The sequence below is a fragment of the Aquarana catesbeiana genome, linkage group LG05, assembly GCF_042186555.1.
Source record: "Aquarana catesbeiana isolate 2022-GZ linkage group LG05, ASM4218655v1, whole genome shotgun sequence".
NCBI lineage: Eukaryota > Metazoa > Chordata > Amphibia > Anura > Ranidae > Aquarana > Aquarana catesbeiana.
In genome coordinates, this window is record NC_133328.1 from 295283468 (window position 1) to 295297633 (window position 14166).

At 44.1% G+C, this 14166-nt stretch overlaps 1 protein-coding gene across 3 annotated transcripts in view; it reads right to left on the reverse strand.

The window, feature by feature from the left end:
• The window catches only part of TMEM245 (transmembrane protein 245), a 254346-nt gene that overhangs the window by 174629 nt on the left and 65551 nt on the right, over positions 1-14166 (reverse strand). For all 3 annotated transcript variants that reach the window (XM_073630782.1, XM_073630783.1, XM_073630784.1), the window contains exon 6: positions 10945-11114. In XM_073630782.1, coding sequence (XP_073486883.1) covers positions 10945-11114 — 170 coding nt within the window. The remainder of the gene's footprint in view (positions 1-10944; positions 11115-14166) is intronic.

Below are 14166 nucleotides of genomic sequence, written 5' to 3' on the forward strand. Positions count from 1 at the left end.
GGGATGTGGGATGCCGGGATCCATGGCTCATATTTGGTGGAGCTGCCCAGTGGTCAAAAAATTCTGGGTAAAAGTAATCCAAATAATTAAAACGATCACGGGCAGATCAGTACCATGTGACCCATGGATTTGTTTGTTCCACAGTGCGGAAGGAGGTAAGAGGGAGTACAATATGTCTTTAATTCCAGTACTGCAAAAAGTGAAATCCCCAAGAATTGGCAAAAGACAGAAGGTCCTAATATCAGGGACTGGCTGCTTAAAATACAGGGACTGTATATTTTAGAGAAAGGGGATATAGAGGGGCTTCTTAGAGATGATGCATCGAGGAGAGGTAGATGGGCAATGTGGTTGACCTTTAGGAATTCCCCTTCATATGCCGAATTAGTCTCGAAGTGAGCTGTCCCAAGGGGGTATCCAGTAACCACATCGGAGAAAGGGAAAAGGAAATAGAGGTCTGCTTGGGGGGGAAGGGTGGAGGGGTTTGGGGTTAGGGGGGGTGGGTTGGGAGGGGTTACTGAGAGAGGATGTTGAGACCATGGAATGTTTTTGTTAATTTTATTACTGTATATGTTGTAGCCTCGGCGACTCTCTCAGGTTTTGTATGGTTTGTGAAAAATTTAAATAAAGTTTTAAAAAAAAAAAAAAAAAAAAAAGATAAAGCAGAAACCTGGCCCTTGATGGTACTCAAGGCCAGCTTCATCTCTAATCCCATCTGTAGAAAATCAAGGATTCTACCTATGACATATTTCCTGGGATGCCAACCTCTGGATTCACACAAGGTTATATAAGCCTTCCAGACTCTATGATAAATCATCCTGGAAGCTGGCTTCCTTGCATTAATCAAGGTAGATATGACAGGACCTGAGAGCCCACGACTCTTCAGAACGTGGGTCTCAATAGCCAAACCGTCAAATTTAGCGTTTGTAAGGCAGGATGGAACACTGGACCTTGAGATAACAGGTCTGGGCGTACCGGTAGGGTCCACGGGGAACCCACCGTCATCCTTACTATTTCTGCATACCAAGTCCTTCTGGGCCAAGCGGGGGCCACCAGAAGTACCGACTTCCTTTCCTGCCTGATCCTGCGAAGGAGTCGTGGTAGTAGCAGAATAGGCGGGAATGCGTAAATCAGTGAGAACCGATGCCAGGGAATCACCAACGCATCCGTCCCGCATGCAAGAGGATCTTTTGTCCTTGCCACAAATCTGTCTATCTTTTTGTTGAATCGGGATGCAAAGAGATCTACATCTGGAACCCCCATCTTTGGCATATGGCCCAAAAGACGTCGGGATGCAGAGACCATTCCCCTGGAAGTAACTGCTGGCGACTTAGATAGTCCGCCTGCCAATTTTCTATTCCCGGGATGAAAACTGCCGATATGCATGGCACATGCATCTCTGCCCAGACTAAGATCTGGTTCACCTCTTTTTGAGCAGCTCGGCTCCGGGTGCCTCCCTGATGATTGACATAAGCCACTGCTGTGGCATTGTAGGACTGGATCCTGACCGGACAACCCTGTAGCCTGATAGTCCAGGCTTTTAGAGCTAGATGTATCGCCCGGATCTCCAGAATGTTGATGGGTAAGGTCCTCTCTGTCTTGGACCATACCCCTTGGACCGCAGCCTGTTCCAGAACTGCTCCCCAACCTGACAGACTGGCATCTGTTGTTACCACCGTCCAGGTAACCGGTAGAAAGGATTTCCCCTTCTGCAGGTTTTCGGGTATGAGCCACCAATTGAGGCTCTGACGCACCGCATGCGACAGGTGCATCGGAAAGTCTAATGCCTGAACCTTCTTGTTCCAGGTCGACAGAATACTGTGTTGCAGCATTCTTGAGTGAAACTGAGCATAGGGAACTGCTTCGAATGAAGACACCATCTTCCCTAGTAGCCTCATACAAAGGCAGACTGAGGGACCCTTCTTGGTCCTTACTGTCAGAATCAGCTCTCTCAAAGCAGTGATCTTTGCCTGGGGTAGAAATATCTTCTCCTGGCTTGTATCTATAATCAGACCTAAATACTCCAGTCTTCTTACTGGTTTTAGGAAAGACTTTTCTAAGTTGAGGATCCAACCCAGGTGTTCTAGATACCTGACCGTGGTCCTCAAGTTTCCCTTCAAAGAGGCTACCGACCGGTCTATCAAGAGCAGGTCGTCTAGGTATGCTATGACAGCTATACCCTGAGCCCTTAATCTGGCCAGAGGAGGAGCCAAGATCTTTGTTAACACTCGAGGTGCAGTGGCTATCCCGAAAGGCAGAGCCACAAACTGGAAATGGCGCCCTCCTACCTCGAAGCGCAGAAACTTCTGATGAGCAGGAAAAATGGGCACATGCAGATATGCATCTCTGATGTCTATTGATGCCAGAAATTCTCCTCCCTGCAGGGTGGGAACTACTGTTCGAATTGATTCCATGCGGAAGGATTGAATCCTTAGGAATCGGTTCAGATCCCTTAAGTCCAGAATGGGCCTGACATCCCCATTTGGCTTTTGGACAGTAAAAAGGTTGGAATAGAAGCCCAATCCCTGGTCCTTTGCGGGAACTATCATAATGACCTCCTGCGACAAAAGTCGCTCTAACGCTAGAAGGAGCGACTGCTTCTTCTCTGGGTCTCTGGGAACATTTGATCTGAGGAACCGAGGAGAGGGGAATTCCTGAAACTCCAGCTTGTACCCTAAGGTTACCGTGGAGATTACCCATCTGTCCTGGAAGTCCTCCTGCCAGAGCTCTGAGAACTGTCGCAGTCTTCCCCCCACTCGAGTGAGCGGGGGCGCCCCCTCATGCAGAGGTCTTAGTGTTTTGCCTAGTAGGCTTCTTTCCCCAGGACTTCTTTTGTCCCTGGGGTTGACTCTTGTCTCTGGACCCCGATGGAGGCGGCCGTCGAGACTGCCTGGAGGCTGAAGCCCCCGGCGCTGGGGAAAGAGTCCGTTTGAAAAAGGGACGCTTACTCTTCTTCTTGACAGGTAAGAGAGTGCTTTTCCCACAAGAGATTCTCTTGATATAGTTACCCAAGTCCTCTCCAAACAACCTTGCACCACGAAATGGAAACACAGCCAGTAGCTTCTTACATGGTGCTTCGGCTGACCAATTTTTCAACCATAGGATTCTACGTATATGCACCAACCCCAGTGAAAGACGGGAGGTTTGCACGATAGAATCTCTAATGGCGTCAACCACAAAGCATAAGGCCGCTGGAAGGTTAGCAAACCCCTGGGCCTGCTGTTCAGGTAATACTTTGATGACCTGCTTAACATGGTCTCTTAAGTATTGACAGACTCCAATCGCTGCTACTGCAGGTTGGGCCACTGATCCTGCTAAGGAGAAAACATCCTTCAATAGGGATTCCATCCTTTTATCTACAGGATCCCTGAGCATCTGAGCATTGTCTACAGGACAAGTCAGGCTATTATTTACGGAGGAAATGGCGGCATCAATAGCCGGTATTCCCCACATTTTAATAAACTTTTCTTCCATCGGATAAAGTGTTGAAAACTTTCTCGGCGGAAAAAAACGTTTGTCTGGGTGATCCCACTCAGAATAAATAAGCTTTTCAAGTAAAGTATGAACAGGAAAAGCATGTGCTGCTTGGAAAGGTTTCAGTGACCCCAAAGCAGAAGAGGATTCTTTAGCAGTTTCAGGTATGGGCAACTTAAATGTGGAGCGGACCAATCCAGTGAGGATCTGCACTAAGACTTTCTCCTCTTGGGAAGTCGCAGAGGGTCCCTCTCCACCTGAATCCTCCGAAGAGGAATTATCCATCCCATTCCGATCCTCTGAAAGGGATTCATCTCCTTTATCCCAGAGCTCCTCTGTCTGAGGGTCTTGGGGAACAGAGGAAAGCCTAGTGCGTTTTCTTCCACTGAGTGAAGACGTAATCACGGCCATTAATCTTTCCTCTAGACCATTAATGGTTGAGGAAAAAACCTCTTGTGTAATATATACAGGGGCTGAAGTGCCAGAAGCAGGTGTAGCCCCTGACCCCGATGGCTCTCCCTGGCTAGCCGTCCCTGGCCCATCTTTAGGGGGGGAGGATGCTGCCGACAGGGGGCCCTCAGAACCTGAACGAGATCCCCTAGTGTCTCTGGTTCCTGGGGTGCTTGAACCTCTTCTACCCATAGTGCAAAGCAACAAGGTGTGAGGTATACAAATGAACACTGCCCGCTGAGCGATGTAGTCTGGCTAAAAGCCTTGCTACCCAATGCTCAGTCTGGTGTTACTCCAGTAAATGCTGCCTAGGAGAATGCCTGTGTCCCACCTTACATGCGACCGTCAGCTCTGTGTCTCTCAGAAGGCTGAGTGCACCTGTACAGAGTGCCTCTAATAGCCTGCAGCTGGCCTGAGTGGGAGTCTAAGCACCTGTGCTGACGTCCCGCCCCCTCCTCTACTGCCCCCCCCCCTCGAGTTTTGAAAAAAACGAGCGCTTCCCGCGCTGCCGACTCTCCTGGCATGCTTCCGGAGAAAGGCTGGGGATGGGGGGGGGGGGAGGCTGGTAACAAGATCTGCCTGAACGGCTATCCTGAGAGATGGTGGCCATTAGGCCGCAGAGCCCGGGTGGTATAACCACTTTCTAGACCCCTGTGGCCCCTCTCTAGCCTGGGGGGGAACATTCAAACATGAGAAATCCCCCTTTCCACCTTACCTGTTTGCAGCCTGCTTGAGACGCTGGGACATAAACAGCAATTACAACACCTGAGACAGAGTCAGCATGTGTAGGTTTGTGCTCTTGGCAGCCCCCGGTGGTCACAATAGGCATAGCATGCATTTACCTTAAAGGAGAAAAGCCACTAGAACTCAAAAATTCTGTGGAATCTCCTCTTACCTTATCCAGCCGCAGGGTGCTGTTTACACAGACCCAATCTTCACCTCTCACGGTGGGCTCCGTTTGAAAAAACCGTCAGAGACCGGGGCCCCCATCAGTAGGGGGATCCAACAGTTCTGGGACCGTAAAGCACCTCGCCAGAAATTAGGAAGTTTAAAGCCATTTTCTGATCTGCGGGGTCCAGCTCTCTAAAAAGAGAAGCATTACGGGTAAAACCTCGTTTCTTCGGACACGAGGCCCAGGTACCATTCAATTCGGCCATGAAAAGACACTTTGGATGGATCCGGTTCGCCTGGCTTGCCCCAGTATAGGATCTTAGGATATTCCCTTTGGAGCTCAGCACAGGACATCTTTACACGTTCATCACCTAAGACACTGGCATAAAAACTGAGGTAACCCTGCAAGGGGGAGGGATTATATAGGGGGTTGAACTTCCTGATAGGGTGTGCCAGTGTCCAATCACCAGTGATACCCATATAACCCATCAGTAATTACTGTGGCTCTGTGTCCCGTGATGTTCGAGAAAGAAATGTCAGTATTACATTGTATATCCCTGTATGTTGTTGTCCTGCAGATGCTTATCTAATAGTTTCTTGAAACTATCGATGCCCCCCCCCCCCTAGCTGAAACCACTGCCTGTGGAAGGGAACTCCACATCCTTGCCGCTCTTACAGTAAAGAACCCTCTATGTAGTTTAAGGTTAAACCTCTTTTCTTCTAAGTTTAATGAGTGGCCACGAGTCTTGTTAAACTCCCTTCTGCAAAAAAGTTTTATCTCTATTGTGGGGGCACCAGTATGGTATTTGTATATTGAAATCATATCCCCTCTCAAGCATCTCTTCTCCAGAGAGAATAAGTTCAGAGCTCGCAACCTTTCCTCATAACTAATATCTTCCAGACCCTTTATTAGCTTTGTTGCCCTTCTTTGTACTCACTCCATTTCCAGCACATCCTTTCTGAGGACTGGTGCCCAGAACTGGACAGCATACTCCAGGTGCGGCCGGACCAGAGTCTTGTAGAGCGGGAGAATTATCGTTTTATCTCTGAAGTTGATCCCCTTTTTAATGCATGCCAATACTCTGCTTCGTTAGCAGCAGCTTGGCATTGCATGCCATTGCTGAGCCTATCATCTACTAGGACCCCCAGGTCCTTTTCGATCCTAGATTCCCCCAGAGGTTCTCCCTCCAGTGTATGGATTGCATTCATATTTTTGCCACCCAAATGCATTATTTTACATTTTTCTACACTGAACCTCATTTGCCATGTAGTTGCCCACCCCATTAATTTGTTCAGATCTTTTTGCAAGGTTTCCACATCCTGCGGAAAATGTATTGCACTGCTTAGCTTAGTATCGTCCGCAAATACAGAGACCATAACTCCTTTCTCCAGCATTGCCCAGTTTGACTCTAAAGGTTCATACAAAAGGAACACAGGGTGCCAATTTTCAAAAATTGCCCACTGGTCCACAGCTTTAAAATTCAGTTGTGTAGGGCTGCAGAGTAAAAAACTAAAAACAAACAAAAATATGCCACAATGAGGCATATTTCTTTAAAAAGGAATATAAATTCTATAAAAATCACCATCTTGTTTCTCAAATATATACAGTGGATATAAAAAATCTACACACCCCTGTTAAAATGTCAGGTTTCTGTGATGTAAAAAAAAAAAAATGATACAAAAGATAAATCATTTCATTTCAGAACTTTGTGCACCTTTAACGTGACCTATAAACTGTACAACTCAGTTGAACAATAAACTGAAATATTTTAGGTGGAGAGACGTAAAAATACAAAAAAATAAAATAATATGGTTGCATAAGTGTGCACATCCTTAATCTAATACTTTGTTGAAGCACCTTTTGATTTTATTACAGCACTCAGTGTTTTTGGGTATGAGTCTATCAACATGGCACATCTTGATCTGGCAATATTTGCCCACTCTTCTTTGCAAAAATACTCCAAATCAGTCAGACTGTGAGGGCATCTCCTGTGCACAGCCCTCTTCAGATCACCCCATAGATTTTCAATGGGATTCAGGTCTGGGCTCTGGCTGGGCCATTCCAAAACTTGAAATTTCTTCTGGTGAAGCCATTTCTTTGTTGATTTGGATGAATGCTTTGTGTCGTTGTCATGCTAAAAGATGAAGTTCCTCTTCATGTTCAGCTTTCTAACAGAAGCCTGAGGGTTTTGTGCGAATATTGACTGGTATTTGGAACTGTTCATAATTCCCTTTACCTTGACTAAGGCCCCTGCTCCAGCTGAAGGAAAACAGCCCCAATGCATGATGCTGCCACCTCCATGCTTCACTGTGGGTATGGTGTTCTTTTGGTGATGTGTAGTTTTGTTTTTGTGCCAAACATATCTTTTGGAATTATGGCCAAATGTTAAACCTTGGTTTCATCAGACCATAACACATTTTCTCACATGCTTTTGGGAGACTTCAGAGGTGTTTTTGCAAAATGTAGCCGGGCTAGGATGTTTTTCTTCATAAGAAAAGGCTTCGTCTTGCCACTCTACCGCATTGCCCAGCCATATGAAGCACACGCACAGTACTTGCCAGATATTCCTGCAGCTCCTTTAATGTTGCTGTAGGCCTCTTAGCAGCCTCCCTGCCAAACTTTCTTCTCATTTTTTCATTTTAGAAAGACGTCCAGTTCTTGGTAATGTTACTGTTGTGCCATATTTTCTCCACTTGATGATGACTGTCTTCACTGTGTTCCATGGTATATCTAATGCCTTGGAAATTCTTTTGTACCCTTCTCCTGACTGATAACCTTAAACAATGAGATCCCTCTGATGCGTTGGAAGCTCTCTGCGGACCATGGCTTTTGCTGTAGGATTCCACTAAGAAAATGTCAGGAAAGACCTACTAGAACAGCTGAACTTTATTTGGGGTTAATCAGAGACACTTTAAATGATGGCAGATGTGTACTAACTCCTATTTAACATGCGTTTAAATGTGATTGCTTAATTTTGAACACAACTACATCCCAAGTTATAAGAGGGTGTGCACACATATGCAACCACATTATTTTATTTATTTTTTTTTTTATTTCACCCCCCTAAAAGATTTCAGTTTGTTTTTCAATTGAGTTGTACAGTTTATAGGTCACATTAAAATGTGAAAAAAGTTCTAAAATGAATTTTTTACATCACAGAAACCTGACATTTTAATAGGGGTGTGTAGACATTTTATATTGACTGTAGGTCAGATAAATTAAGTTTCCATAATGATAATCAACCTACAGTATTCATTACTATTTGACCACCTCTTCAGAATAAAATGTGGCCTTTAGTTAACTTCAATTTAAAATGCATATGTTTTATCCCTCTTTTTTTCTAATTTACACCACACAATTTAGGGAAATAAACTACAAAGGGTATTTTTTTTAATCATGGAGATAGAATGAGTAAAAATGCCCACTAGTGACAGCCTGGTTGCAGCTCGTCATGGACGCACCCCTTCTGGTGTATCAATGACAGGACTGTGTGTTTATACAGTTTGAAATGTCTAAACATAACAAATTAACCCATAAACATCACCAGCAGACTCCAAGTATACATATATATGTTTTTCACATTTACTTATTTCATTTAGTTGATTAGGTACATAAACTATTTTATAAACAGTAGTCCCAAATAAGAAGTACGCTTAATACAGTGTTGGCCAGCACTACAGAGGAAAAAGATTTGGGGGTACTTATTTCAGATAATGCAATGAGCAGTGTGACTAGGCAGTGGGGAAAGCGAACAGAATTTTAAGATGCATCACTAGAGATCTCCAGCAGGAAGGAGGTGGTTCTGATTCCCCTATATCGATCTTTAGCGATACCTCATTTAGAATACTGTGTGTTCAGTTCTGGAGAAAACACTTATAAAAAGATATTGATCAGATAGAACGAGTCCAGAGACGGGTAACAAAAATGTTAAAAGGTCTAGGGGGCAAAAAAATATTGAGAGGGACTTAATATGTACAGTCTTGAAGGAAAGAAGAGAAAGGCGAGACATGATTAAAACCTTTAAATACACCAAGGGGGTAAATAAGGTTCAGGGAGGCAGTTTTTTCAATATGAAACCAATAACTATTTTATTGGGATTTTATGTGATAGACCATCACAAAGTGGCACATAATTGTGAAGTGGAAGTAAAATTATGAATGATTTTCACATTTCTTTACAAATAAATATGTGAAAAATGTGGTGCGCATTTGTACTCCGCCCCCGAGTCAATACTTTGTAGAATCACCTTTCACTGCAATTACAGCTGCAAGTTTTTTTGGGTATGTCTCTACCAGCTCTGCACATCTAGAGAGTGACATTTTTGCCCATTGTTCTTTGCAAAATAGCTCAAGATCTTTCAGATTGGATAGAGAGTGTCTGTGAACACCAATTTTCAAGTCTTGCCACAGATTCTCAATTGGATTTAGGTCTGGACTTTGACTGGGCCATTCTAACAAATGAATATGCTTTGATCTAAACCATTTCATTGTAGCTCTGGCTGTATCTTTAGGGCCGTTGTCCTGCTGGAAGGTGAACCTCCGCCCCATTCTCAAGTCTTTTGCAGACTAACAGGTTTTCTTCCAAGGTTGCCCTGTATTTGGCTCCATCCATCTCCCCATCAACTCTGACTAGCTTCCTTTGCCTGCTGAAGAAAGGCATCTCCACAACACAATGCTGCCACCACCATGTTTCACGGTGGGGATAGTGTGTTCAGGATGATGTGCAGTATTAGTTTTTTGCCACACATAGCGTTTTACTTTTACGTCAAAAAGTTAAATTTTGGTCTCATCTGACCAGAGCACCTTCTTCCGCATGTTTGCTGTGTCCCCCACATGGCTTTTCACAAACTGCAAATGGGACTTATTATGTCTTTCTTCCAACAATGGCTTTCTTCTAGTCAATCTTCCATAAAGGCCAGATTTGTAGAGTGCACGACTAATAGTTGTCCTGTGGACAGATTCTCCCACCTGAGCTGTGGATCTCTGAAGCCCCTCCAGAGTTACCATGGGCCTCTTGGCTGCTTCTCTGATTAATGTTCTCCTTGCCCGGCCTGTCAGTTTAGGTGGACGATCAGCTCTTGGTAGGTTTGCAGTTGTGCCATACTCTTTCCATTTTTGGATGGATTAAAACAGTGCTCCATGAGATGTTCAAAGCTTGGGATTTTTTTTTATAACCCAACCGTGCTTTTGTGTAGCAGCTCGGACCCCTTTTACCGTGTAGGGAATCACTGGCTGAAAAAAATTCTCTCAATTGTGGCTACAGCAGCCATTAAGACCGAGATATCAGCACCATTTTCCAAGGATGTGTATACAGACGTGTAACAATCAGGAAGTGGTTAAATATTACAAGTTAGCACAGCATGATATTTTTATTACTGCAACTTTCATATTCAATGACAGCTGTAATCGATCTCAAGTAATCAGAACAATCAAGGTGTGTGCACAGCTATGACTGCTGCATCTTGACAACAACATGTCTCAGGGTTAGGTGTTCTAATAATACTTGTGCATATTGCCTGACTGCAATCAGCTGGAGAATAAAAAAACTTAAATCTGATGGCTACTGTAGGCTGTCACACAGTGATCATTTCAGACACTTCACAAAATGTGAACTGTTGGACTTTACCAAAAAATATGTTCTAGCTGCTGAATAGAAAAATGAAATTTGATAGCTACTGTGGGCTGTTACACAGTGTACATTTCAGACACCTCAGAATGCAAAAAACTAGAAAATGAAGTGAATGGAACATTACCGACTAAGTAGTTCTATGCATGTTTTTATATTTATTAAGGTTAGAAGTACTTTTTATCTTAATGGTTAAATGAAATAGTTTATTAAAGAATATATGCGTATATTGTGCATTCTGTTTTCCCACCAGCAGCTGTAGCAACACCTCATACTTCATGAGAAATGCACATATGTTTGAGTTTTTGCTGACAGAAGACAGAAAACAAAAGCCCATATATGTGTGTTAAAAAAAAAAAACACACACTTCTATCAGTGTTGGGAATAATAAGAAAATACCCGTTTTACACTACTGTTCACAAAAAATAAATAAATAGAAAAATAAACATAACAACCTGGAATTATCAATCTGTTTCCCTACAAAAAAGTAAAGATACAACAAATACCTTACTGTCAACTTTTAGGATAAACCTTCCCAGTCCTCGAATGGGTCCAGGTGCCAATGCTTCTTGTCGTTCTTTCAAAAAGTTTTCTATTCTATTCCACCAAAATCCTAAATGATCCACCAAAAAGTCTACAACTCCAAAATGTATCACCAGCTTTTTAATTGCAAAAACTAAAAAAAAAAAGGGGGGATTTAGTAAAAATCTTTAATAGCTGAAAATAAAGTACAGTATAATTTCTTACATTTGCACTGGAAAAAATACAATCAAAGTGACAGGAACAAATATGTGATACATCTAAGTATATGGTACTTTAGTCAAAGGGATATATTTATAAAATATTTGCATAGCAAATGGGGCAAAAATAAAAATGCTATTTGAATATTAGAACATATTCCATTGTAAAAAAAAAAAAATAAATAAAATGACTGCATTTGCCACTAGATGGTACTAATTATAGGAATTTCCTATGCTACTTAGTGCCATCTAGTGGGATTTTTCTGCATGCATCACACTAGCAAAGCTATGTATCTTGTGGCTTTTCCAAGTCTCTCAGCTGCTGTTCGGGCACAATTCATGACCTAATACCTTTTGGCTTCAGCTCTACTGGCTGAACAACTCAGGCTTTTCAGAATTCTTCGTAGTATGTCATTTTGCTCCTATATTTGCATAAGAATTAGGGGTTTGAATTATATTTGCATAAGGAACAGAGACCACCACTGCACAGATCAATGTGGCACCTCCTAGTCTTGGCTTCTTCTGCCTCATTTGTTGGCAGCTACATTTTTTAAACAAGTAAGAGTGGCAAGAGCAAGGAGAGAAAAAAAGGATTGGGTGGGGATAGGACTGCCCAATTACAGGGCCTCTTTCTGGCAAAGATCTAAATAAAATAGTTCTTACAGACAACATTCTGTGATGGAATGATTACACCATTTCCCCCAGATTGCATGACACCTTCATCACTTCCCAGTAATGCCAAAGGACAGATTAGGCAAGATGGCATATGGATAATATAAAATACATATATTACAAAAGTAATACATATTTTGCAAGTATGCATGCACATTTTTTTACTTACAACTTCAGATTGTTTATCTTAACAAAGATACCCAATTCTGCTTAACCACTTGCTTACTGGGCACTTAAACCCCCCTCCTGCCCAGACCAATTTTGAGCTTTCAGCGCTGTTGCACTTTGAATGACAATTGCGCGGTCATACAACACTGTACCCAAATGAAATTTTTATCATTTTTTTCCCACAAATAGAGCTTTCGTTTGGTGGTATTTAATCACAGCTGGGGTTTTTATTTTTTGCTAAACAAAAAAAGATGGAAATTTTTGAAAAAAAAAAAATCATGTTTAATAGTTTGTTATAAAATTTTGCAAACAGGTAATTTTTCTCCTTCATTGATATGCACTGATGAGGCGGCACTGGTGGGCACTGATGGGCACGGATAGGCACAGATAAGGCGGCACTGATAGGCACAGTTTAGGCGGCACTGATGGGGACAGATAAGGCGGCACTGATGGCCACGGATGGGCGGCACGGATGGGCGGCACGGATAGGTGGCATGGATAGGTGGCACGGATAGGTGGAACGGATGGGGGGCACTGATGGGCGGCACTGATGGGGGGAACTGATGGGTGGCACTGATGGGCAGCACTGATGGGCACTTATGGGCACTGGTAGGTGACACTGATGGGCACTGATAGGTTGCACTGATGTGGGTGCTGATGGGTGGCACTGATGTGGGTGCTGATGGGTGGCACTGATGGGTGGCACTGTGGGCACTGATGGATGGCACTGTGGGCACTGATGGGTGGCACTGTGGGCACTGATGGGTGGCGCTGATTGATGGCACTGTGGGCACTGATGGGTGACTCTGGTGGGCACTGGTAGGCAGCACTGCTGCCTATTGCTTTGTGTTATAAGATCGCCGTGATCGGGACTAATGTCCCGATCACGGCCGCCGGTGATCGGGTTTTTTTTTTCCTCCTCACGCTGTCAGTGCGAGGAGGAAAAATAGCCGATTACCGGCTCTGTTTACATCACATGATCAGCTGTCATTGGCTGACAGCTGATCATGTGGTAAGGGGTCGGGACCAACCCCTTACTCTGATCTGTGATCAGGCGAGTCTCATAGACTCGCTGATCACCGAGCCCGCCGCGCACGCCCTGCAGGGGGGGCGCAGGCCGCTCGTGCACGGGACGACGTCAATAGACGTAGTCCCGGCAATTTAGATCCGCGCTGTTGCCGTCATTTGGTAATGGCCCGGATCTGAAGCGGTTAAAGTGTTTGTAAAAGGTAATGTTTTTTATTAAAATAACAAACATGTCATACTTGCCTCCTCTGTGCAATGGTTTTGCACAGAGCAGCCCAGATCCTCCTCTTCTGCGGATCCCGCCAGTGCTCCTGGCTCCTCCCCCCTTCTGAGTGCCCCCATAGAAAGCCGCTTGCTATGGTGGCACTCATGCAGGCTCAAGCCCAAGCTGGGCTCTGTGTCCATTGATATACAAAGCACGGCTCAGCCCTGGCCACCGCTCTCTCCTCACAGGCTGTGATTGACAGCAGCAGGAGCCAATGGCTTCCACTGCTGCCTTAATGCCCAGTAGGGAGGCCGAGAGGAAAGAGCTGTTGTTCTCAGGCACAGCGCTGGATCAAGATCAGGCTCAGGTAAGTGTTTAGGGGGGTTAGGGGGAACTGAACAAAGGCAATTTCTTGCCTTAATGCAGAGAACGCATTAAGGTAAAAAAAAACATCTGCCTTTACAACCACTTTAAGGGCCGTTTCACACCTAAACCACACAGCAATGCGTTCCTGTGCAATTCCTGCGTGTTCCCATGCGGTGCAATTTTGCAGCCCATTCATTTGACAATCCTCGATTTTATCAGAATATTCCTGCAAAAAAAAGCGTCACCAGATTTGTCACTGGACTGTGGATTGCTGGATTATCTGCCTGTCAACATTTTGTCTGTTTATCTAACTGGCTGTGGGTGTGTGTCTGGAGGAGGAAGGAAGAATATGTCTCCTCTTTATGACAGTGCACACTATTGCCTTTTTATTAACCATGTATTGTCATGATCACCCATTTGTTGCCCGTGAATTCTATAAACTGCAGTATAAAAGTTACATGTAGAATAAAAAAACCCTGCTAGGCAGTCATGGCATTGGAATCTGGGGTACTCCCCAGCAGATGCAATGCCTTAGTCTAGTAAAGACAAAT